Source organism: Rhinolophus sinicus, chromosome 16 (assembly GCF_057876585.1).
Source record: "Rhinolophus sinicus isolate RSI-liver-muscle chromosome 16, RSI-T2T, whole genome shotgun sequence".
NCBI lineage: Eukaryota > Metazoa > Chordata > Mammalia > Chiroptera > Rhinolophidae > Rhinolophus > Rhinolophus sinicus.
This window is the reverse complement of record NC_142516.1, coordinates 37,182,378-37,208,895: the sequence shown is the minus strand read 5'-3', so window position 1 is coordinate 37,208,895 and position 26,518 is coordinate 37,182,378. Positions and strand designations below refer to the sequence as shown.

The 26,518-nt window shown below is 39.1% G+C and overlaps 1 protein-coding gene across 1 annotated transcript in view; it reads right to left on the bottom strand.

The window, feature by feature from the left end:
* The window catches only part of RASEF (RAS and EF-hand domain containing), a 73,051-nt gene that overhangs the window by 17,300 nt on the left and 29,233 nt on the right, over positions 1–26,518 (bottom strand). Inside the window, exons 2-14 of the mRNA XM_019750093.3 lie at positions 26,076–26,222; positions 22,707–22,797; positions 20,469–20,564; positions 17,840–17,917; positions 15,526–15,641; positions 13,336–13,404; positions 11,604–11,688; positions 10,395–10,483; positions 7,036–7,270; positions 6,578–6,715; positions 6,313–6,460; positions 4,855–4,936; positions 3,245–3,359 (exon numbers count right to left, since the gene is read on the bottom strand). Coding sequence (XP_019605652.3) covers positions 3,245–3,359; positions 4,855–4,936; positions 6,313–6,460; positions 6,578–6,715; positions 7,036–7,270; positions 10,395–10,483; positions 11,604–11,688; positions 13,336–13,404; positions 15,526–15,641; positions 17,840–17,917; positions 20,469–20,564; positions 22,707–22,797; positions 26,076–26,222 — 1,489 coding nt within the window. The remainder of the gene's footprint in view (positions 1–3,244; positions 3,360–4,854; positions 4,937–6,312; positions 6,461–6,577; positions 6,716–7,035; positions 7,271–10,394; positions 10,484–11,603; positions 11,689–13,335; positions 13,405–15,525; positions 15,642–17,839; positions 17,918–20,468; positions 20,565–22,706; positions 22,798–26,075; positions 26,223–26,518) is intronic.

Sequence of the window (26,518 nt, the reverse complement as noted above, 5' to 3'; positions counted from 1 at the left end):
CTGTCAAAGGTTCACAAAACGCAAACATGCAGCATCTGGCTTTAGCATGTCCTGTACCTCTAGTTGAGCATCCCTAAGCCCAGCATAGTGGTGGCCATCTGAGGATTACTTTGTGGCTCATGGCAGGTGGCTCTGGGCAGGGCACAAGCTGACCCTGAACTTGGAGTGTAGCGGCACCCTTCTCAAGAGGCCCAGTGGCTAGTACAACTGGTGGTCAACTTCGGACTAAGCTTTAGCTTTACTCAACTGCCCACAATGACAATACATCCAAAGAGCACACTGGGCAGACACCAGAACCCTGCTAAAGCAAATCCTGCTCCATAGGGTCAGTCCCTGCACAGCAGCTCCTCCACTATAGTCACAGCCAGTCCTTACAACCAATCAGCCTGGATCAATCCCTCTCATTGATGTGCAAACAGCAAACAAGACTCGACTACAATAGGAGGGCACACACAACCCACACAAGGAACATCCCTGGAGCACCCTGCTCAGGTGACCAGAAAGACTGTACTACTGGGCCCCACAGGACACCTACTACATAAGGTCACTCTACTACAACTGGGAGACTTAGCAGCTCTACCTAATACATGGAAACAAACACAGTGAGGCAGCCAAAATAGGGAGACAAAGAAACATGTCCCAAGTGAAAGAACAGAACAGAACTCCAGAAAAAGAACTAAACAAAATGGAGACAAGCAATCCACCAGACGCAGAGTTCAAAACATGGGTTATAAGGGTGCTCCATGATCTCAGTGAGACAGTCAACAAAGAGATAGGAAACATAAAAATGGAGATAGAAAATATAAAAAAGAACTACTCAGAAATAAAGAATAAAATAACTGAAATGAAGAATACATTAGAGGGAATCAACAGTAGATTAGAGAATCAAATCAGTGATTTAGAAGATAAGATAATAGAAAACACTTCTTGCCATCTACGGTGGCATGGATGGACCTGGAGGGTGTTGTGCTGAATGAAGTATGTCAGAGAAAGACAGATGCAATGTGATTTTGCTAATATGTGGAATCTAAAGAACAAATCAACAAACAAAACAAACTCATAGATACAGGAACATTGCCAGGTAGGAGGAGGTTGGGGGGGGGGGGTAAGTCAAAAAAGGGAAGGGATTAAGAAGTACAAATTGATTGTTACAAAGTAGTCATGTGGAGGTAGTGTATAGCATAAGGAATATATAGTCAATAATATGGTAATAAGTATGCATGGTGTCAGATGGGTAATAGATTTGTTGGAGTGATAGATGGGAGAGGTGTTGGGGGGCAGGGTGAAAAAGGGTGAAGGGATTAAGAAGTACAAATTGGTAGTTACAAAATAGTCATGGGAATGTAAAGCATAGGGAATATAGTCAATAATATGGTAATAACTATGTATAGTGCCAGGTGGGTACCAGATTAGTCAGGGGGATCACTTTTTAAATTATACGAGGTAGGACAATCAAGTTCATGAACTCATCTAGAAAAAGTGCTGCGTACCTCATCTCACTATGGTCACCTTCGAAGTACTCCTCTAGGGAAGCTTTGCACTGATGCCAACACCTAGTCTACCCTTCAAAGCAATTTTGGAACTCTTTTTCTGGAATGGCCATCAGAGCTGTCGTCCTATTACCCTGATGTCCTGAATGTCATCAAAATGACTTCCTCTCAATATTTCCTTTATCTTTGGGTAAAGAAAGAAGTCATTGGGGGCCAGATCAGGTGAGTAGGGAGGGTGTTCCAATACAGTTATGTGTTTACTGGCTAAAAACTCCCTCACAGACAGTGCCATGTGAGCTGGTGCATTGTCATGATGCAAGAGCCATGAATTGTTGACGAAAAGTTCAGGTGGTCTAACTTTTTCACGCAGCCTCTTTAGCACTTACAAATAGTAAACTTGGTTAACTGTTTGTCCAGTTGGTACAAATTCATAATGAATAATCCCCCTGATATCAAAACAGACTAGCAAAATTGTTGCAACAAGTTTGCGAACTTAATCGTCAGACCTCATATAAATGTCTAACCACTATGCTGTGTATCTAAAATTAATATAAAATAATATTGAATGTCAGCTCTAATTGAAAAATTTAAAAACTGGGAAACGGTAAAGGGGAATAAGAGGTCCAAATTTCCAGGTGTAAAACAAATAAGTCATGGGGTATAATACACAGCATAGGGAATATAATCAATAATATTGTGATAGCTTGGTACAGTGACAGATGGTTGCTGAACTTATCATGGTAATCACTTTTTTTTTTTTTAAGATTTTATTGGGGAAGGGGAATGGGACTTTATTGGGGAATAGTGTGTACTTCCAGGACTTTTCCAAGTCAAGTTGTTGTCCTTTCAATCTTAGTTGTGGAGTGTGCAGCTCAGCTCCAGGTCCAGTTGCAGGGGGCGCAGCCCACCATCCCTTGCGGGAGTCGAGGAGTCGAACCGGCAACCTTGTGGTTGACAGCCTGCGCTCCAACCAACTGAGTCATCTGGCCACCTGGGAGCTGAGCGGCAACTCATTGACTGCATTCTAGTTGCGGAGGGCGCAGCTCATTGGCCCATGTAGGAATCGAACCGGCAGCCCTGTGGCCCTGAGCTCGCACTCTAACCAACTGAGCTACCCATCCACCTGGTGATCACTTCTTTAGGTACACAAATGTTGATAACATTCAGATGTACACCTGAAACTAATATAATATTGTATGTTAGCTATTTTTTAATAAAAATAAAAAATACGAATTAATATTTCAGTGGTACCTTGGGATGTGTAAAGACCCAAATCAGTAACAGAATAAGGTTGAGAACACAGTAGTTACAGAATCTCAGCCACGCACATACTCACACCCGGTGGTGTTTCACCTATACTTTTAGTGCATGCAGAAGCCCCTGTACATATCCAACTATGCTACATGCCCAGCCATACTACCCTCTTGTATGTAAGAGCTGCTGCTTCTCAAGTTACCTGCATTTCCACTTGCTTCTAATGGGGTTCTGATTTTATCTGTCAGAAAACCGGAAGTTTTACTCTCAGAAGCTTCCTTTAATCGTGTCCTTGGCTTTGTGAGAACTTGCCCAGCTACTGAGAGACCAATACTGCCGAGTGCCATTGAGAACTCTGCCTCTAACATCCAGTTGTTCATGACAACTTGGATAAATGGTTTCTCATTACATTGACTTCGATGAAGAAGAGCACCAGCATTTTCCAAGATGACCTATAAATCCCCCATGTAATTTTATGTTTCTCTGTTTTGATTTCTTACCTCAATCATATCTACCCATTCTCGCACATTAAGAAAGCTTTTCTCACATGTAACATCATACAGCAGCAAAACACCATCTGCTCTTCTGAAGTAAGACTTGGCAATACTTCTGAATCTGGAAAAGAGAAAAGCACTTAAGTAACGGTTCTAACTAGTCAGTTTGGTGCTGCCTCGTTCTTCATCTCTTTTATGCTCAGTTTTTTCTCATCTCCTCAAATAAGCCCCAAATAAGAAGCTGATGGCAACATATCACTGTGAAATAGCTATCCCTGAAGCCTAGAATGAACCAGTGAAAGGTAACAGGGTGAGAATCTGGGCTACTGATTTTAAAAAGCCAATCATTTGCTCCAGCAAACAATCCTAAGTATGTCTACAAACCCCAAAACATAACCAGGATAAGGTTAAAGGAATAATTTCCAAAAATTTCAGCCTTGGCAACAAGCTACCAGAATCCATGTGTGAGACACAGAGGAGGCTGGAAGAAGATGCACATTAGAAAAAAAAATTTTTTTTTAAATTTATTGGGGTGACAATTGTTAGTAAAATTACATAGATTTCAGGTGTACAATTCTGTATTACATCATCTATAAATCCCATTGTGTGTTCACCACCCAGAGTCAGTTCTTCCATCACCATATATTTGATCCCCCTTCCCCTCATCTCCCACCCCCCACCCTCCTTACCCTCTGGTAACCACTAAACTATTGTCGAGGTAGTGGGTAGGGAGTATTGCGGGTGGACGAAGAACTAATACTGTGGAACACCACAATGCACCGGAAGCTCTACATATATGGGGTGGGGTTCACTAGGGGAAGAGCAGACCTCGCCATGAATGTCCTAACACTAAACCCAGTGCAGTATTTTATAGTATCTTAAACAGAGCCATGTCAAACACAAATATTTTTTATTAAATTTATTGGGGTGACACTGGTTAGTAAAATTATATAGGTTTCAAGTGTCAACTACAAATATTTTTTAAAAGTTGGAACTCCCAATCTGCTACAGAATATAAGCTCCATATGGGCAGGTATCTGTGTCTGTTCACTGTTGAGTCTTAGTAGGTTGTATGGTGCCTGGTACGGAGGTAGGTAGGAACCCCATACTTACTTGTTGAACAGTTGGATAGATTTTGCTCCCAAAAAGCTAGACAATACTAAAACTTATGCTTAATGCTTCTTGTCATCGGCAATGAATGCAACATAATGTACTGTCACCCAATGTGAGTCTGCTATTTAGTTTGTGCCTCTACACTTGAACCAAGAAGAGCTGACAGGTCCTTTTTGCCATCTTTTATTGTTCCCAGCTCAGAAGCTCCTCACACTGTAACTGCATTCAGGAATGTTGTCTCAACTAAACTCTCTTGTTAGGAAAGGGCACTCTTTTTCCCAATGAACACCAGCTCAATGAAGTTTAAGATCCTCTTCTCATACAACTGATAGATAAGTGAAGGAGCAAAGGATATGGGGAAAAGGGAGCATTCTTGAATTCTAATATGCGATACAATTATATTGTATAATTATATAATTATGAGCATTTAAAACACCAAGCATCCTACAAAGCTTGTCTGTGCAGGCGTAAGCAGATCCCAACGCATCATGAAAAGCACTTACCTCTCCTGACCAGCCGTATCCCAAAGCTGCAGTACTGTTCGCTCTCCATCTACAATGAGAGTTTTCATTTGAAAATCAACTCCTGAAAAGGAATATAAGAGAACATGATGTAAATAATTCCATTGATTTTTACTTTCAAGCCCTCTTTAGATGAGACAAAAGCCAATAAGCCAAAGTGCCCTGTGAGGTAGAGAGGAATGAACATGGCCTTCAAGGAGAGTGACCTTTACATACTAATTATAAATCAGACCACACATGTGCACGCAGATGCACCATCTGTAGGCTGGCTGACTTGGGTAAGAATTTAATCTATGGACAAAGGGAAAATCTATGTTCTATTTATCCATGTAATTAGATGAACTCAGTTATATCTATGTGTGTGTGTGTGTGTGTGTGTGTGTGTGTGTGTGTGTGTGTGTCTGTGGATTGCATGCACACAAATGTGTGTTTATGTGTATATGTGTATATATGTATGTACGTGTGTATGTATATGTGTATATGATTTGTATATGTGCCATGCTCTCTAGCAACTCAACCAAATACAGTAGTCTTTTTATGAATCAAATTGAAGTGAACTTTCAGCTTTGTTATCTTGAAGGATTTAACAGAGAACCATAAATTTACAAAGACACCCATTGTGAAGAGAATAATCAAACTGTTCTAACATTTCTGGTTATCAATATAAGAACACTTTAGATGAAGAAGAAGAATAAATAATAATTTGCATATCTTCAACTCCTTTTACTGATTATTATGCAAATTTGGGAAATCAGGACACTACTTCTTTCCTTGTTCTGAGAGGTATCACTCGAATTCATTGTAAAGGAAGAGACAGAGCATACATCTGGCTATGAGTTTGATCATAATGACAAACTAGTTAGCAATAATGTCTAGTTATCAACATCAAATGACATCAGAAAAACTTTCCCTGGCTACCCTGTGTAAAATTGCACCTCTCCCAAAACCTCATATTTTTTTTGTTGTTTTTTTATCCATTTCCCTCCTTTGGGAAGTCAGTTCCTTGCAGGCTGGAATTTAGTTGACTCTGTTCATTGTGTATCTTTAGCACCTACAACAGCATCTGGCTCACAGTGAGACTCAGGAAATAGTTGCTGAATAAATGGATCTGTCATTTCAGGCTGTAAACTTGGTTCGGTTGATCTGCCTGGCTAAGTAGATACCTCTGTCCTTTCTCAGGCTTCCTTTCCTAAAGTTGGGCCTTAGCCAAAACAGAAGAGGACCATTCTGTGGACAGGGACACAGACACAGACACAGACACAGACACACACACACACACACTCACATCCAACACCTATATGTATGTATGAAGAGAGAGAGAGAGAGAGAGAGAGAGAGAGAGAGAGAGAGAGAGAGAGATGTCTGTGTATATAATCCCTAAAGAAAATAAAATTATGCTAAAGGTCATTTCCCCATTAATAACTAAAAAAGGAACCATACCCAGGGTGGCACTTGTATTTCCTCGAAATTCATTTTTGCAAAGTCTCATAAGGAAACTGGACTTCCCCACTGCGGCATCCCCAGCAAGCACAATCTTGTAAGCCTTCTGTGAGCTGGAAGATTTATGGTTATCATCCACCATGTCTGTCTAGAGGGAAAAAGCAACAGTGGGTGACAAAGGAAATGCCAGTTTTCTTCCTAATAAGCTATATGGAACAGAAAACTAATAGTGTTCATGAATAAAAGTATCTCAGAAATTACCTACCTGGGGTGAAAGTGCCAAGATGGGCTTTCTTGAAAAACTAGCAACGCTGCCTTCACTAATAGACCCTTGGGGTTTCCAGTCTAATACGGAAGCCATGCCTTCTGAGCTATACGTCTCTTCATCCCTTATATCAGGAACCTGTGGTTGTTTTTTGTTTTTTAAAAATAAAAGGTTAGCTGTTAAAAACAAAGTCTCTCATTACACATATACATCAGACATTAAAGAGAAGCAAAACACATAGCTGAATCTACAGTCAATGCTCTTATGAAATAGAGTGGCCCCAAGGGGCAATCTGTGAGAATTTCTCCCTAATTTGGTGAGGAAAAAAAACTTTCTACTGACTATGTTTCATATTTATAACCTTTAATATTGGATTTCCATGACAGATCAAAGCCCAAAAGGGTGATAGATCTCTATCGAAGATAAGGTTTAGGAGAACAGTGATTTCTGGGGCTTACATCGGTGTCTGAAGCATCACCAGCAAAGCCCTCCTGAGTGCCATGTGACCTCTGAAATGCCCTTTGGTGCTTGTATTCCAGCTCTGAGTCGTATTCGTTGGAATCTCTCAGGGTGGATAAGCCACTGTCAAAGCAGCTCTCAGGCAGGCTGTCAACTTCACAATTCGTCCTCTGCATAGGATCACAGAGGGCCAATGAGTCGCAGTCCTCATCCACATAGGAAGAGCGGGATGACCTGGGGATAAAGGAGAAGACTGCTTTACTTGAGGGTTCGCAATGCTCAAGCCTCCATAGCCACAGACAGCATGGATTCAAGAAGACTGACATTCTCACTGTTGCCAAGAGTCTCCATGTTTTTTATGAATCAGCATCAGGGAAATAAAATGTTCAAAGCCGTATCAGTTCATTCTGTGCTAGACTCAATAAAGATACTCAAATCAAACCTTTAATAAATGAAGCTATTTTTTTTTAAATCACCTTTTTTATTTGCCAATACAAAAAGAATTATAGTTCCCAGAATGTAAATGCAATCTCAAGTTGCATAAAGAAAAATGTGTGTAGAACAGGTGAACCCTTTTGTTCTAAGGTGGTCAGACCCCATTCTGAACAGTGTGTCCGTTTCTAAATAATATCTGTATTTACAAGGGTTGCCAAGAACCTGGATGGGGAAGGCAACCCTGAGGATGTGAGACTCAAAACCCTCAGATGAGAAATGGTTCAGGGTACTCAGCTTAAGTCTTAATGGTTTCTCTTCAAATAATCAAAAGGCGGACACATGAAGAAGAATACATTCTCTCATGTTGCCCAAGACAAAATAAGGGTGAACTAGTAAACCTTTCTGAGAGTCATATTTCTAAACAACTTGGTGAAAAATCACAGGCAATTAGAATGTGTTTGGTCCTGGAATGGTTTGACATGTGAGATGAGTTTTTTACCATTCGTTGACACATCATCTGGAAAGACCCCTATAGTAGACATTTTCCTAGGGAGATGCCACAGATAAAGGCTACAACTTTGGACTTCTATGGATCTTTCTTTTTATGAAACTCTAACATTTTTAAGTGAGGGAGAAATTAACATCAAACGGGAGAATCTAAAGAAACTGCATATTTCCCTATTTACTTTCGCTTTTCTATTTATTTTTATAAGAATCTAAGGTCATACTGAAATAAAAACAATGGCTACAAGTTGTTTAGTCCCCACTACACACTGGGCACAATCCTAGCTACTTGGCATTACATAATTTCATCGGAAAGGGGGAATGTGCAGGGTACATGGGTCTCCAGACATAAGAAATAATAAGAGATGGATATGCTTAGGAAAGACAGGGTGATTTTATTATAAATAAGTATAAGACATATAAATCTGAGAAGTCAAAAATATTTTGGTGCCTTTAGCAAATATTTAAAATTAACTAAAAAGGTGATTTAACCACCATATTCTCTCTACATAATGTTCCTCAATTATGAAGTCTTTACCCTGGGACTGGAACTTCAGACCAAATCCCAGTCTACCTAGCTAGTTAGGGGTGTGTGCATGTATCCATTTTTTTGTTGTTTTATTATTTATGAAACTCTTCTTCTGAAACTGATTTTAGGTCAATCTGTAAGGAATCTAGGGAAACCATTCTCATTATAATATAATACAAACTACTTCAGCTCTGTGTCATTATTGGTCAGACTTTATTTTTTCAAACCTATTTGCATTTTTCATAAGGAGTGAAGTAGACGTAAAACCTTGAATTGAGAAATCACCTCCATGAGTATAGACTCTAAATTAAAATTATAAGTACAGATTAGACTTTCTAAAACTGAACTTATATACTTACCCTTTTAAAAGCAAACTGCTCTTACCCACCCAAAGAATATCTTCCTTTTCATTACAATTAAGTATGTAAAAATATAAAGCAAGTTATATTTTCGTTAGAGTTTTTAGAAAACACACAAAACTATAACAAATATACAAGTTAAAATCTAATAAGGCCACAAAAGCAATAAAATTGAATTTACAATATGCTTTTAAGTTTTTATATTAGCTTCAAGAAGAAAATAAAATGTTAGCTTCTTGTATCGAACTAATGACACCTCAAAAAGGAAAGTCACTCTGGACTACAGTGTCTTTCTAGTTACTGATCAAGGTGATGAGCATGAGTCATACATTCCTGTCACTCTGAGCCACTGGTATATGATGACTTTGTCCCCTCGGCCCTATTGCTGAGGAACTCTTAGTCCAGTACTTATGAGCCGTATGCATAGTGTCTACTCTTTTCAAAAATGAATCATGGTAAAATTTCTGAAATAATTTTCAGTTGTGTATCTTTCCCGTGTGCTTAGAATTGACCTGAAATATCAGTCCAGAAAAATGGCATCACTCCCACACATTTAAGAAAAGTAATCTCCATTTCCCAATAACAGAGCAGCCAGTTGCCTATAAATCAATAAACCATTACAATTTTTTATTTCACAAATCAGTGAACAACAAAAACACCAGATACGTGGACAGAATTTTCTTAAAAGTGATCACCAATAAGCCTTGGTCACAGACCTTCCTGAAAGGGGACCTGACCATTTTGCTATCACCAGATTATTAAGCACATTAATCTTTAGACTAAAGGTTCCCAAATGAAAAGGGAATGAACATGCATTGGAAAGTCACATCAGAAACGGATGCCTGGAAACCTGTAGATTCTGTGTTCACTTCTTTCAAACTTTGACATACTCCAAAAGTAATTTTTTTAAGTAGCAACACTGGATACAGGAATATGTACACACTTGTGTATGCACATGTAATCTTTCAGTTTTTATTGCTAGATCTCAAGTTACATTAGGGCCAGTGTTTCACTTCATTTGATTAGGAGTAGAGCCAAATTTTCACTTCTGGTAAGCCTCTGTGACTCCATTAATACAGTAGCTCATAAACATCTACTAGGGATATTTCTATTTGTTTTGAAAGTTTCCTCTTCCTTGAACATATCTTACATATTATGCTGAGCTATTAAACATTTACAGATCATGCCAAGAGTCTAAACATCATATACCGTATGTAGTTTAACTGGTTTCCCTGAAACTCCTCTGAGTTCACTTCTAAGAAACAAGACGTAATTAGGGATGAGGTAAAGGTGCGAATACATAAAACCAAGTCATGATAACATCTTAAATTAAGGAAATCACTTTGCCGTCTCTGAAATATTTTTACTTTAATCTTTACATACTTCATGTTTCAGGAATTTAAAGTAAAAGTAGAAACAGAAATTAGTGCCCAAAATATATTCTATTCTTTTAATTTACCTCTAAGAAAATTTATTATCCTTTTAACTTTGATCCAGAATTCAAACAAAAAGTAAATAGGTGTTAACATACCTGTCATAGCCCAGAGGATGAGGAGAATGACCATTAAATTTGGGACTGCTCCTAGAAATTGTATTCCCTGGTGATATATTATTTACGCGCTGTAATACATAAGTATTGTTTTGTTATTCCATGTACACATTTTTTTCAGTTATATATATTTTTATTTATTAAATGTATTGGGTGACACTGTTTACTAAAATTATATAGGTTTCAAGTGTACATTTCTATAACACAGCATCTATATATTGTATTGTGTGTTTACCAACCAGCGTCAGCTCTGTGCCACATTAGTTAACACCTCATGTAATTAAAAGTTTGGTATCCTACATGAGCATCTGTGAGCACAGAAACCCAGGGGGAAATTGCAATAACCGCTTACAGTACTCTCCTCAGCGTGTCTTAAGTCCAAACCCTACTGTATAAGCTATAAAGCGGCACCTAGTTCCCCAGATCTGTCAGGACCATGCAACCCCAACTTATTTTTATTAGTCTCTTCTCAAACCCTAATTTCGCTTAGTGACTGACCCGTCCATACCCAAAGCTATGGCACTGGAAAATCAAGCTTAAAGTTGATCCCAAAAGTGGGAGAAGCAGCTTTCTATTCTATCACATATAGTCTGGGGAAGGTCCTCCAAATTCCAAATGGGGCTTAGCTTGTTTCTGTAGTAGGGTTTAAAATCCAAGGCCTCCCCACTCTGATAATGTCACTGCCATGAAGAATACTCAATGTGTGTAAACACACTCCTCAGCCAGAAGCACCCTCTCCCTCTTCTGAACTGGGTAATATTTCATTTATGCCTCCACAGGATTGCCCACGTTTTCTTTTATTATTGCTATCTGTGCATATCTTAGATCCCTACTACCTTATAAACTCATCCAAGACCCAGGTCACACCTCACACATATTTCTCTGGTTTCCTAGAATATCTAACAAAGAGTTGGTTAACAGCTAGGTGTTTATTTCTTCAGAGGGATTTTTTACATTTGGGAAAATGCTGCCTCCTTTTATTATATGAAATAGCTTCTCATGATTATAAGTTCTCCTCTAAGAATATACAAGATTTTTATCAAAATACTCTACCACAGACAGAACAAAATGCATTATAAAACTCTATGTCTACAGAATTGTACACCTGAAATCTATGTAATTTTACTAACAATTGTCACCCCAATAAATTTAATTAAAAAAAAAAACTAAAAAAAAAACTCTATGTCATACCAAGGATCTGTTGAACTTGCTGTAAGTGTTTTCGAGGGCACTCCTTAGGCCATCATTACTGTCATGCAGTTTCCTGTTAGCTGTTCTACAGAATAAATACATTAAATAAATTAATCAATACAGAAAAGTACTACTGGAGGTAAATGTCACCCTTCTTTTTAGGCTGCGATGTTCAGAACGTGGAATTACTAGTTTCCACCTCTTACAACTTTCTACCACTTCCCTTCACACCTCATAAACTGAGATCATAAAGCATGACTAGAACTACAACTTAATGGATGTATCACCTCTCTTTAAAGGTCTCAAGGCATTTTAGGAAGGAATTAGTTGTGCTACAGAACCACTCTTCCCTCAGGTATGTCCATCATTTGAATAGGTTTGATGCAGGTCTCTGATCCCTCAATGCCTGGACCCAGACAACCCCACAAGCCACTCTCTATGCCCTTGCACACATCCCCACCCTGGTTGTGGATGTGATGTGTTATACCACATTTTTCTCCTGGCTACTCCTGCTTCCTACTCCTGGCCTGGTGCTGTCCCACCAGGCACCATCGTGTACCAGTTAAGCTCCAATGTTGACTCTGGGTTCAAATACCAACTCAGGCACGTCCTTTCCACATGACTTACGGGAGTTATTTAACCTGTCAGCGCCTCAGCAACATCTATAAAATGGGGATAATAACAGAGCCTCTGTCTTAGAGAGGGGATAGTCTTTCCCTACTGAAGGCTTATTCATCCTTCTAGCTCCGCTCATTCATTGCTTCCGGAACGCTTTGGACCATCCTGGTTAGACTGAAGCTCTTTACTATATGCCCTTAGAAGATACACCCTTTTCTTTTGTCCCACCTCTTTCATTTGGGATTTTATATTTATTTCTGTAATTATTGTTCAATTTCTGTCTTCTTTCCCTAGACTATCTCCATAAAGAGAGAGGATTTTTTCCCTGCTTGCCACTCTATCCTCAGCTCACGGCATACCTGACCCATAAAAGACACTGAGTGAAAAACTGCTGAATGGATAAATAAATGAATGAACAGGATTATGGTAATACATCAACTCTACAATTGCCACAGGTGAGACTTAATGAGCATTCAAAAATGGTGGGAAAAAATTTTGTCAGGCCTGATCTTACTTCATTTGGGGGAAGTGAAAATAGCAGAAAATACTGAATGGGTAGAAAACAGAGAAAGGGAGGGAGAGGGGGAGGTTCGGTGGGGAAGGGCCTCAGAGGCCAGAATTACTGCAAGTCAGTTGTGAAGTTGATAGAGCAGGGGTAGTATTTCCAATAGGGTTTAAAAAAATAAAACTCCTAAGAAAAATATACCTCTAACCAAGCACAATAAATAGTGAAAGAATGATCGTGTGTGCCTGGTGCCGTGACATGCATACATGCGATGCCTGACAACCTCTCAGTGTGCTGAGCTGCAGAGAAGGCCCTCAGTTAAAGGTAGGGCCGTTATTCTTTACTGAGGTATAATAAAGCCACACTGGAAGTATCACCTGACTTCTGAAGACTTTTCAAGAATTCATACTCTAGTCCTTGGATTTGAATAGTTTATTTAGGATTAGAAACGTCAGGAAGCTAAGTGGATGTGCTAATTGCTGCACAGCGAGAAGAAACACGTGGACCCGGTCTTTAGAATACAGCACCTCGTGGTTTATGTGGCACACGTTTTATTAACAAAAAATAAGTAAAATGTAAATGTATTGAGCATTTTATATGAGGACTTACTGGAGTATTTCAATTTGCCTCTCAAGACTATTTCGATCTTCCGTGTACTCTCGGATTATTTCCAGATCCCTGTAAAATTATATTTTATGTTTGAATGAGAATCAGGTGTTCAGTCCCGCCTTACCCATACCTACCCTTCCAGACTCTTTTTCACCTGTTCAAAGATGTGTGTCCTTAGCCATGGTTGCTCTCACCCATGTTCCTACTCGGTTTCTCTGTGCCCTCAGCAGACTCCTCTCCCCCTGGGACTCCACAGACACACCCACACTCTCTGCTTCCTTGTGCAAGCTCTGCTCCCCCTCATCCTTCTCTCAGCACCCACCAGCTTTTCCATCCCCACACCACTGACCTGGCTCTGCTCCTCACTGGGAATGAACCACTGACCTTCTGCCAAGTTCCTCGCCCAAGGTAGTCACATTACCAGTCCCTTCAATGCAATTTACTCTCTCACTTCTGACCTTTCTCTGCTCATTCCAATCCTTATACAATCCCAACCCAGCTATTTTCTCCTTTCTTCTGATTCCTTCTTCTCTCCTTGCCTTGACTCTACTTCTGCTCTCCCTCCCTTCCTCGCCCTGAACCATGGGAATCCATAAGGCCAGGCTTTCTTCGTTGGCTATGAACTCACACACACACCAATTCCTCTGATGCTTTTTTAGGAAGCCCTGGCCTCCTCCTCAAAATGTCCACTCTGAACATTAACTGCTCACCTCCAGCCCCTATTCTACATCGGCCTCATTTCTAAGCATACAACCCCCCATTACCAGCTTCCCAAACTCTCAGGCTATCCAATTTTGTCCATAATAACCTATCCCTTCACTCTCTTGAGAAGACTAAAAGCTTCTCAATTTTCCATAGGAATTTAAGTTCCTTAGCCAAATATTCAGGGTCCTTACATTGTAGCCTTAAACTAGCTTTTAAACTTTTTATTTTTTTAACTTTTACTTTTCTATTCAAAATAGTTTGTTTCTGTCCAGTGGTCTGACCACTGTTTCTCAAACCAGTCTTATCTGTCTCTATGTTCTTGCCCCTGCTTTGGTGACTGCCTCACCTGGAACATCTCTGGACTCTCTTTTCCCATCTGTGAAATGGAGGTAAGGAAAGTGCTTATCTCGTAGGATATTCTCTGGACTGAATGAGTTAATACCAGTAAAATACTAAGGACCAGGCCTGGCAGATGGCAGTGCTACCTGAGTTACTTGCTGATGTTGTCTCTGCTCCCCTTGATCAACATAAACCTATCCTTCCTCCCAAGGTCACCTCAAGTGTCTGCTTTTTAGTAAAGTTCTTCACCTCTGAACTAACAGAACAAATTGTATCCCATCACAGGGCAACAACCTGTGGCACTGCTGGCGGTATTGTGCCTCACACTATTCAGCTATTCTATCTACTCTGTTGTATTTTAGCTTTTTATCTTCCTCAACTAAATGTGAAGTTCTCAATAGCAGAAACCACATCTTTTGTTTTATATACTCCACACATATAACTCCTTATTTAGCTCAGGGACATATCTATAGTAAGTACTTAATAAATGTTTTACTGCTTTCCATTACAGGACCTTGATTCTGACTAAAGTTTGCAAACAAACAAAAAAATATATTTTCCCACATATATGTGTATATATACATATACTCGTATATACATTTCATATGCATATACATACACATATACATTTATATGCAACTATGTGTGTATTTTATATATGCACATTTATGCATTTTTACATATCTATCTATATATAAACATGTATGTACCCACATGTCTGTGTTATTTCTTATGTTATTAATACCATAATGCAGAACTAAAACAGCAAAAGAAAATTACTTGCCTAAGCTGTCTACTTTTCTCTTTTTTACATAGTAGGGCCAACATTCCTATCTTCAAAGTACTATAATTAGCACTGACACTTGATACTTTAGGTATATTCTTCTGTTCCCAGTTAATTCAAACATTTATTAAGCCCTGCACTGCCCTACCTAGTCAATAATTAAACTAATTAGTCTTTTAAAAAATTCAAAATATAAACCACTCGGAAATCTGATGCTAGAAGTAAAGTATTTAGAAAACAAAGAATATATTAGTAAAGTGAATAAATAAACCTTTATTATTACATAACTGAAGTTCATTCCCGTAGATGGTTATGCAAATAAACATTCCACTCAAACTGAAAAATAACCTGAAGTTTCATACCTTTCACAATTCAGACTCTGATCAGCATAATCACTTTTCAAAGCATCTAATTCACTCTGAAGAAAGGCTATGCTTGTCTGTGCTTCTAAAAGATCTTTCTTAACTTTCTGATTTTCCTAGAGAAAAGGAATGTTGCAGCTCATTAGATTCAAAATTTTTTTCACTTGGGAGAAATGAAGTACAGTATAGTGTATCTTTTCCACACATCACCCTCATCCTTCCCTGATTCTCCAAATCTTGGTATTCAACGAATTATCAATTTAAGGTATTTGAAATTATTGTAAAGTATTAAAGTGTCAAAAATCTAAATCCTCAAAACTATTCTTTGTTTTTTTAATACTTGACATTTGATGCCAAACTCCAATACTCAAGAGTTTATCATTATGTATTTTGACATATTATTGGCAAATTAACTGAGACCAAACATTTAAAAATCTGTTTTACTTAACGAGAGCTATGAAACTACTGATAAATATTTTGTAGAGTTAAATTTTGTAGAGATAAATATTTTGTACCTATTACCAGGCAGACTGGCTACTTTTTACAATAAATTCCATCACTTAACATTAAGTTTTGCACTTAAAAATAAACCAGTATGGTTAGGAAATATATAAAAAAAAAAAACTTTTAGAAATTCTAAATGAATTAGAATTTTCTAAGGATTTTTTTAAAGAATTTTTAAATTTTTAATAAATTTTTCTAAAAAAACATTCATTGGAGGCTTTCAGTTCAAGATGGTGGACTGAGCACATGAATGTGTCTTCCTTCCTTTTTGAGACACCATTAATACGAAATGCCGAAAGAAATAAAGCAGGAAAAGTTAAAAGAAGAGGGGCTCATCTGCAGTCTAGTAAGTTAAACATTTCTAGAAAATGGAAACTGGGTGGAAATGTGCTGACAAAGGAAGAAAATAGGGGAAAAGGAGGTCCAGAAGATGTGTGTTGAAGGTTCTGCTGTAAAACAAAGAAGACACAGGTAGGCAGGTAGAAGGCCAGAGAGTGAGAGTAGAGCTGAAAATTGAGATTAAATTTGTATATTAACCCCGTATCTGCTCTTACCCTAGGAAAGAACAGCAGATAGTCAGAGTTGATTTCACGGGCAATGAGATAGGGCTTGTCTTTTTTAAAAAGGGCTAAATGACACCTATACGGAAAGCTAAAGCGTCTCTGAATATCCACGCCCCAATCATTCTGGTAATTAGGGTCCCCCCGTCTGACAGCCAGCTTCACACACAGAGATCCTAGGAAGACCCTCTTTCAAGGAGGAGGCCTTGAAGTAAACAGATCTATTTACCTAGCTGCACAGGAATCCTATAGCAGCTACCTAAAATGATCAGAAATTCCAAGGTGACATGTGTAGTAAGTTCAAAAAAGTCATTCCAAAAACAAAAGTCATTTCAATAAGAACTGAAATGTTGTGGGCCCCAAAATTAATATTTATTAAGGAGAACAAAAACAAATCCATGCACAGGGAAGAATGGGCACTTGTAAGGTATCAGTGATATCATGAAGATGGCAGAGCTTCTTTTTACAACAAGGAACCAAAAACTCAACCAGGAAATCCAAGAAAAACAAGCCACCCTACAAGAAAGTCATGATCCAAATACAAAGCCAACTAAGATGTGTCAAATGTGGAACTGGTGCATAAAGGGGTTACATTTGACCCTGAGGCTAGGAACCGTCTCTTTTGATTGGCACAAGGATAATGGCTGGAGAGAAAGAAATGCAATTCTAGCTCATGTTAGTTCACTTCTTGGAACTGTAGTGAGAATATTTAGAGTCATAATAAAGGAAATGTTCATTATTGGCTTCCAACTTCTAGAGTCAAACCTAAAAACAAAATAAAGAAAACCTGATAACAAAACATGTAAATGGTATCCGCATTGGCAATAGAAAGACTAAAGATATGGTAAACAGAAGATGGAAAAGGGACAGAAAGAGAAAGTTGGGAGTGAGGGTAGGGCAATAATATCTCAGAATCTTACAAAGCCAGGGATACAGACCAGAGTTGATGTTACAAGAATTCAGAGTTAACTATTGAATGTTTAATGGCCAGGCCATTATTGCTTTGAATAAAAAATAAATATAAGCATTCACAACAGATGAGGTATCATTGAGGGAAAAAGCCTGTATAAATAATACCTTTGGTTGAAGGTATTTCAAAGACTTTCTCCAACTACAGTATTAATTTATCTTTAAACTTTAATTTCTCTTTAAGCTTCTCCTCCTGGAACACTGAAATAACAGCATGATTATGTTTAGGAAATAGTAGTCTAACAGGAAATGTAGTTCTGTAAGTGAAAAGGGATTCTCACCATTGATAAATCGTAGATTTGTTTTTTTAATGCAGCCACATCTTCTTTTTGACTTACGTGTTTTGATTGTTCTTCTAGCTGAAAGAGCAAATAAAAGTTGTACATTTACAAACTTACTTCGACTGATCCAGTAAGTTTAGGAACATCCTTACATATAGAAATGGGAATTCTAGAAGTCTTCAGTTTTCAACATTATACAACTTTGTAAGTCATTAAACTACATATAATCCATAAGGATTTAAAAATTGCTTTAAATAATTTCAACATTTAAAAAAGGGAGTTAATTTTTTAATAAATTTTCTTTGAAACAATTGAAAAGTCCTTTCTGGAAACCAACTGTTAAGCAACCCAATCCTTGCTTTTCAGATACATTGCATAGGAGTCTAACCTTTGTATTTACCTAAAACTTTATCTGCACTTAATACTTTCTATCCTGTATTTATGAATATTCTACTCTCCTACTGGGGTCTAAGACTTTTAAGAGCAGAGTTAATGTCAGATTCACCGATGTGCCCAGTGATTTCAGGAAATACTTATTAAATGATTGGAATCAACACAAATTTAAGTATAGTATGAAGCTAAAGACACACGCACAGAAAATTACATGGATACATACATGAACTTTACTTGCAGGTTGACTCGCTAGTATTTACAGACTAAACTCAGGAGCATTTATAACATGAACAACAAAAATGTCTTCCCTAAAAATAGCTGACATCTCGCAAGAAATGTGAGGATTTGTGGGTGTCCATGAATTGCATATTTAGGCGCTGATCAAAATGTACGCCTTATTTCATCAAGCCGAAGTCTAAGTACTTTCCCACTGGACTCCCTTCCTTCATCTTGCTGGATAGCATCAACTGAAGGTATTTACACACTATGTCATGGCTGCCACATGTCTGATTGTAACTGAGAAGAGCCATTGATTTTAAGATGCATACCAATTTCAGAGAAGAAAAACTGGGGGCAAAATGAGTTTCTCAGAATCAGTGGCATAAGGAATGACAATTATAACAACTTTGTAAATTCTTCTACAGTTCTGACAGCCTTTCACCTACTCTGACTTTGAATAAGTTATTTAATCTTTCTTGAATTTAGTGTCCTCATCTATAAAAATAGGATATTTATACCTACATTTAAAAAGAAGAAAAAGTTTAAGATTTAGATTTTTTTTCAATTATGAAAAAGAACTTAATAGACTACAAATCAATAAAATATCAGGTTTTATGGTTAGGCAGGACACCACATTATTAATCACATTTTACAGATGAAAAACTGAAAAATAAGAAAGATGAAGCCAACCACCCCAGGTGTTCAGGCAGAAATCGGCATAGTCTCGTTAAGGACTCAGGTCTCATCACTCCTGACTCTTACTGTTCACTGCCTATTTGGTCTTCATCATATGCTGTATCAGGGCAAGAAATGCTGTCATTTCTTGCATAAATTCTCTTAGTCTAAAGATTTGGGAACATGAAAATAAGTGAGGCAGTGACTAGGAGAAGCTGTCACTCTGGCAAGGGATTGGTTCATTCAAATTCTGTAATACAGGCATCATATGTATGATCTAATGACCTTTGGAAATTAGATACAAGGTTGACATTGGTAATAAATTTTCCAAGGCTACTGGAAAGACTTCTTAGTAATTTCAGAGATTCAAATTACAATAATCCTCAAGATAGAGTTAATCATCACTTCATCTTATTGAATATAAACACTAGAAAGAGAAGCAAAGTGATGTGCCAAAATTCACAATGCCACTTTCAGGAATGATTATTTTTTAAGTATTCATTTTAGCCAAGATGTTTCCATTTTTTTCATGGAGACAATCCATATGCAAGAAGTTGGTCCAGTACTGTGCATGCGCCAATTAGTCCCAGCATGTAAGAGCCTTTTTAAAGAACCTCTTCCCAACCTCTGCGTCTGTGATGTCAACTTGGTAGCCTGAAATTGGTAATGGTGGGAGCATTTAAACCATGGAAATTGGCAAATCCTACCAGTCTCTTCCTTCCCCTCCTCCCCTCTCCAGAGCCAGTTTTTAAACGTCTACCAGCACACCACTGAGTGAAATGTACCCTACTCATTAGGAACCAAATAGAGCAAAAGCCAAAATGCATTCAAGCCTTTGCTCACACTTCAACAACTTTCCTCCCACCTCTTGCTGATCAGGGTCGCCTAGATCTGAACTTTCTACATAGAAGAGGAATATTCATTTCATTTACTAAATAGTCACTGGATACGTACCATGTATTTACTGTAAGCTAAGGATAGGGATTAAGGGACACATGACCAAGACAAACAGCGCCCCTGCTGTCACAGGCAGATAGTCCATTGGACTCATGGGAATTGAGGGCACTTGGTTGGTGAAGACTAAGGTAAGAAAACGGGTTTGACGGACAACTGTTCAGGGATCAGAAATATTTATTAGATCTATGCCAAAGACAGGTGCCTTTGGAAACAGAAAAGGTCATCAGGGACCCCTAAAAAAAAGTCTTGCCAAGGAGTCAATTTAATTCTGAAATCTGATTCCATCTGCTGCTTCAATGTGATTCCAAATGTTTTTCATCACTAATGACTCAGACACACTGCTACCCTGAGGCTATTCCTAAAAGTCTAGCTGTCACATACCTACCTTTTTGAGTTTCTTTATCGTCACATGTAGATCTCCTACTTCTGTTTCATATTGACGTCTGAGGTCACTGAGAGCTTCCTCAGCTTTGCGTTTTTCCTAAAAGAAAAAAAAATTGTTGATTTAAATAAGTTCTTCAAAACCCCATAGTTTGACTTTGGGTCAAACTAAGGCTGATCCCAAGTCTCCCATGGAGGGAGGGCAAGAAGGGAGGGCAGCAGTAAACCACATGACTGTAGATGCATGGCACTTCTGGAACTGAAACCTATGAAAGTGAAAAAAACTGCAAATCCCACTGCGAACACACACATCACCTGGAGTGGTACCTCTAAGACTATTATCCACATTGTGATAGAGGGTCGTAGCACGTCAGTGAGCTAATCTAATTAATTACTGCTGCAATTAATTGGAAGATGTGGCACAGCCAAGGGCCCCAGTGCTTGCCTGAATCCTATCATATCATCAGGATTGGGAAGGCCTGATGGGTTTACCCTTTTTTCCAAGAGCTGACACCTTATCTGAATTCCAGTCATATCATCTGCAAATTTCTATGCACAGGAAAAGTCATCCATTAGCCTGGATGTGCTATTCCAGGGAGACTGCACTTAGAAGGGCATGTGGTGGACAGCAGGATGAGCTGGCACACTGGTGTCATTCCAATGCCAAAGCTGCTCAGTTGGCAGTGGCTTGCTGAGGTTTCAGAGACCACATCCATGCAGCAACCGACTGGCCACATATGCCACTGCTATAAAATACAGAAATGATGCTGTGGAGGCCATATATTTTGCACCTCTGTACCAGAGCAAAGGAAACCGAGGACAATTTTATAATTAACAAAATATGAAGTTGTAAGAACTTCATTACCAATAACAAATCTGGGAAGTACTTAGCTGGAAGAAGCAATGAGATTTGATGACAGAATAACATCTGTGCTTGGTAAATGTTTCATGAATGAATGAGTGCACAGATTAAATAAGTAGAGAAACAAAAGGCAGGAAAAATATGACTACTCTTTCTAGATTACAAAAAATAAAGTGCTAACAGAAGAATGGGAGATCCATCGCACTAAAGCTGGACCATAGACTCTGAATCATTCACTCTGTTGAATGTGACATCCAAATAGTTATTAAACTTGTTATTATGAGGTAAGACAACAAAGAGACCCAGAGGCATATATGTGGTAAAATAAAGTGAAGAATATGAGAAGACACAAAGCACACAGAACAGTATGTCAACTACAATTTAAAAATAAATTTTTAAAAAGTACACAGAGCAACAGCAAAGAGCAGGACGGCAACAGCCACGGTGCACCCACCACACCTCAGGCACTGCGCTGGGCAGTCACAGAGACCATCAGGCTTAGTCCCCATGAAAGCAGGTAGGTAGGTGGCATTATCCCATTCTAAAGATAGAACAACAAAGACGGAGAGGTCAGGTCATTTCTCCAGCACCACCTAACACAGACAAGGGCAGAGCCAGGAAGAAAACTAAGGTCTATCAAATGCCAACACTCAGGCCCTTCTCACTCTATTTTGCTGCCTCTTGGAGTTAACAGGACAAATGAATAGGAAAAAATGGAATGTTTTTCAAAAAAAATATGGAACCCAACACTTGCTACTCCAAGAAATATGTCTATTTTCTTTTTCCGGTAAACATTCATCACCCAAATAGGTTTTATAAGGAAAGAAGATAATTATTTCTCCTATGGAAATCACTGAAGGTAGCGTCCAACTTTCAGCTCTAAGACTTTCTATAATGATGAATAAAAGTACATATGGAATATACTTTTATTCATAATTTATATTCCATTATAAAACACCAATGTTTCCAGAGAGAATTTTAATTTCACTGTAATCTAGACTTACAGTTGGCAGTAAACATAGGCAGTAAGACAGTGGCATGTGACACTTGAGCCAGGCCTTCTCCCTCAGGACTCAGCTGCCATGGAATGTCCACAAAGAGGCCCCACACCTGCCAACCTGAGGCCGCGCCCTCTCCCAGATGCTGTCTATCACACACGCTGTTTCTTTACTACACCTGTCACTACCTGAAGTTACCCGCTTTATTTATTTGACTACTTGTTTATTATTGTTCTTGCTCTTTGCCCTCGGAAACCACCACCATTCAGAATGCCCTAATTGAGAGACACTGTGGAGAGCCTGGACTTGCTGCGCCCAAGTGCCCAGTCCATGAAAGACGCTCCATGAGGAGTCACTGCATGAAGGAAAACCACACACTCACGTCTTTCCGCGTGTTGTGTTCTGCAGCCTGAATCCTCTGATCCATCTCCTCTTCCAACTCACTCAGCTGCATGGCTGCCTTGTCCTGGGCTCTGAAATTCAAGAGGATGCACACCTTTTCTTAACACTCTTGAACTTGTAACATGAAGAGAAAACTTCGACTCTATTTGAAGCCCTTTATATTACAAATGAGGAGAAACACACCACTTAAAATAATAGTCCCTGTTCCTTCCACATAATAAAATGAGATCAGCAATTTGACCATTTGGATATAAAAGGACATTAAAACCAAATATTAAATAAATGGAATAGATTGGCTAGAATGGAATTAAACTAGATTGTGGCAAAGAACAGAAAAGATACCAAATCACTGGTAGGCTGTTATAAAAATCCTTTTTGCTGCCATGACTGAGCTACAACCCTGGACAAAAAAAAGTCTATGGCAAAGATACAGTTAGATATAATTTTGAAATGACAGTCTGTGAAACACACGTTATGTGCTGCAGTTAGAAGGAAAGAAAACAGGGATCGCAACAATTATTACTGACTTTAAGTTCCTTAAAGTTCTAGAATACAGATATAGTCACCCTTCAGAAATTTCTGTTTCTTTTACTAATGTAATCAATATATTACATGTCTATGGAGGCAGAGCATACTGATTTGCCAAAAAAGTTAGAAATGGGAAAATTTCATTGATAAGAGTTTCAAGATAGCTTTATTTAGCAATTGTCTAGTCTGGAGACATCTGTCACTTTACAATGGTTGAGGCTTCAGATTAAGCTTTAGAAAAATTATTTTTGTTCTATCTCAGCTGTATGTCCAATTACCTACATTTCAGACCCATACAATACGTCTTGCCCACTCGACTAGATTATAAGTGACTTGAAAGCAGCCACCATGAGATTTAGAGTCCGTTGACTTGGCTCAATAACACGCTGTTAATAACAACTAGACAACAGGACCTAAGTAGACCACCCTCTTCTAGTGTGATGACTTCCGCTATACCATCCTACCTGCTTTTAACTTATTTACTCCCTCACAACACAATTTGTTCATGCATTTAGCGTAATTGCTAGTAAACTTCCAAACAAGCATTGAGGGGTGGGGTAAGATCCCAAAGTAAAATTTTGAGTGACTTTATTGCTAGTTTCTGCTCCTATTTACTCCCTCCTCCCCTCAGAGCCTGCCCAAAGTCATGTTGACAACGTACGGAAAGTCAGCTAGTTGCAGTTTGTTTATAAATACTTGCTATTTGAAATCTAGGTTTTGTTTGTTTGTTTAGTGAACTGTGAGCCCCATATCCATTTCTCCCTTTGTTATGACCAGTTTTTCAAGCCAGTTCTTCTAGACACCCAGTCCCAAACATCAGGGTACCTGGGACTCCTCCTAAACGTGTTCCTTCTGCCTTTCTCGCTTCTGAGCAACAATTTTGTTTTTTGTTTGGTTAGTCTGTAACGACACAGTACTCACTGCGGGAGTTCCTAATTCCTAGTAAAATGTCTAGCGTTTTGGGTGTGTCCACTTTAAACCAGTCCAGGGTGCCTACCAGGACACTAGGCGCCCATTCTTCAGGTCCAAGTGCAGAGCGAAAAGACTGAGACCTTCCCCAACCGAAAAATAGAGGAGAGGATGAATGGTCCTTAGCTAGGATGTTAAGAAAATGGTCACAGTCATCATTTCAATGCTTCAGTGAGGTCTCTGGTAGCTGAGTGAGGGGCCTTTACGAGGCCCGGAGCTCAGCACAGAGCCTGACTTTGGATCCCACCCAGAGAGCACAGAAGCCGGGAGAGGAGATGAACCAACACAACTCAACACAATGTAACATAGTCACTCCACAGCCTCAGAGCAACCTAGCTGGTCATAAGAACACAAAGAATGCCATTCTTTTTTTCCCTTATGGGTTTACATGATATTAATACTATCCATAGTGGTCGTGTGCATGTGTGTGTGTATGCCCCACATATCATTGTGTAGGTCTGCAAATGTGTACCTGTGTGTGTACATGAGAGTTTGTCTATTTTACCAGATATCCACTGGACTCTCTAAAAATTCAATATGTGTCTCTGGTAGTCACCTCTCAAAGGAGGCCATTCTGGGGCTCTGATCCACACTCCACAATGCTGTACAGAATTTGAAGTTCCGAGAAACACCCTAGTATCCTACTGAAAGCCTACAGCAGGCAAACGTGAGGGAAAAGATTAGAGTCAGAAAGTGAAAATGTTCGTAAGAAACCCCCTATGAGTAGTTCAACTCTTGCATGACTCTGGGACTATAAAAATAGGCCTACTTAGCATCAATGTTTTAAAACATTTTCTCCTCTACGTTTTAATTTGCTTTGGTTACTTCAAAGGGTCAACTAGATAGTTTCATCACCATGTTAAGGAAAAGAACAGAGGAGCAACCCTTGCCTGTCCCCCATGGAGACTGGGGGGTGGGGGGGTAGAGGGGACACGGGAGTGTGCTATCAAAGGGCCGTTTACAAGTTCTGGGCAGAGACTAGCGAGGTGAGTAGCATGCTGGGATCTGTTGGAGGAACACATGGCAGCGAGAAGCCTCTGTGGGAAAAACCAGGAATTGTGACAAACAAAATGCCCTCCTTCCCAACATATGACAAAGGAGTGTGACCTTTCCAGGAAGCAAAGTGGCTGATATTTGGATTGTAACACATATAATTCTTCTTTCGCACTGGGTTGCTATTAAAATCAGTAGGCTATCCTGTATAAGCCAACTATGCCTTACACAAACTGGCTGTGTGACAGTAAGGGCTGAACAGCTTTTAGGCTTTCAGTTCAGGCCGGGTGAGGAGGGCTAGACAAAGGGAAAGATGCACCCCTGAGCACCTGCCACTTGGTTGGCTCAGTGGGAAGGGCATTACCTACACTTGATGATATCCATTAAGTCTCAGCCCATTAGGAGATGAATATTTACAGCTTCATTGTACAGGTGCAGAAACTGAGACTCAGGGAAATTAAGTAACCTGCCCAAAGTCACACTTCTGTCAGTGACAAGGCCAGGCTTCAAATGGAGCCCTGCTTGCCTCTCTGAATGAAAAGTTTCCCGTATGTTTCAAGTGGCTAGATAGAAGATAACAAATCCCTCTGAAGTGCTCTGTGTGGAATCTTTGGCCTTGAACTTTATGTGATAGGATCACGGTGACCTGCTGCCGGATGGCTGACTGACCCTATGAAGTACTGCCTGACTCAACTTCCCTCATGCTGGCTTTAATTTAGAGAGCTCCAGATTCCTGAGGATCAGGAAGTCTTCCCATGTCACACTGTGATCATGCAGTTCAGTCCATGTGCTCCCCGCCCCGGGGTCAGAGCCAGTGAAAGGACCCCATACGCCACTTAGAAAGGAAGGACTTCAATACCTCTTCACTGCAATGGCCAGGCTTTCCATTTCTGTGCTTTGAAGTTTGATCTCACGGATGAAGTTCTTTATAACATGTTCATATGGCTGAATCAGTCTTGGTTCCACAAGGTTGATATTTTGATACAAGGTACTAACTTGCTCTTTCCTGCAAAATAAATCAATAAAACTAATTGAACCAAGTGAAAAAAAGGCAAATTTTTGGAACACTTTTAGGGAAGAGACATATAAGTAAAGAACTAAGGAAGAAAAAAGCAGCAATAATAGAATGACCTATATGGAGGGAAATAACAGCAGTCAGAGATACTGTTGCATTATTCTCACTACATTTTTTTTACAATGGAACAGCAACTTATTGTTTTTCCAGTTTTACTGAAGTATGGCTGACAAATAAAAATTACATATATTTAGGTTGTACAGTGTGATTTTTTTTAAAGGTGTACA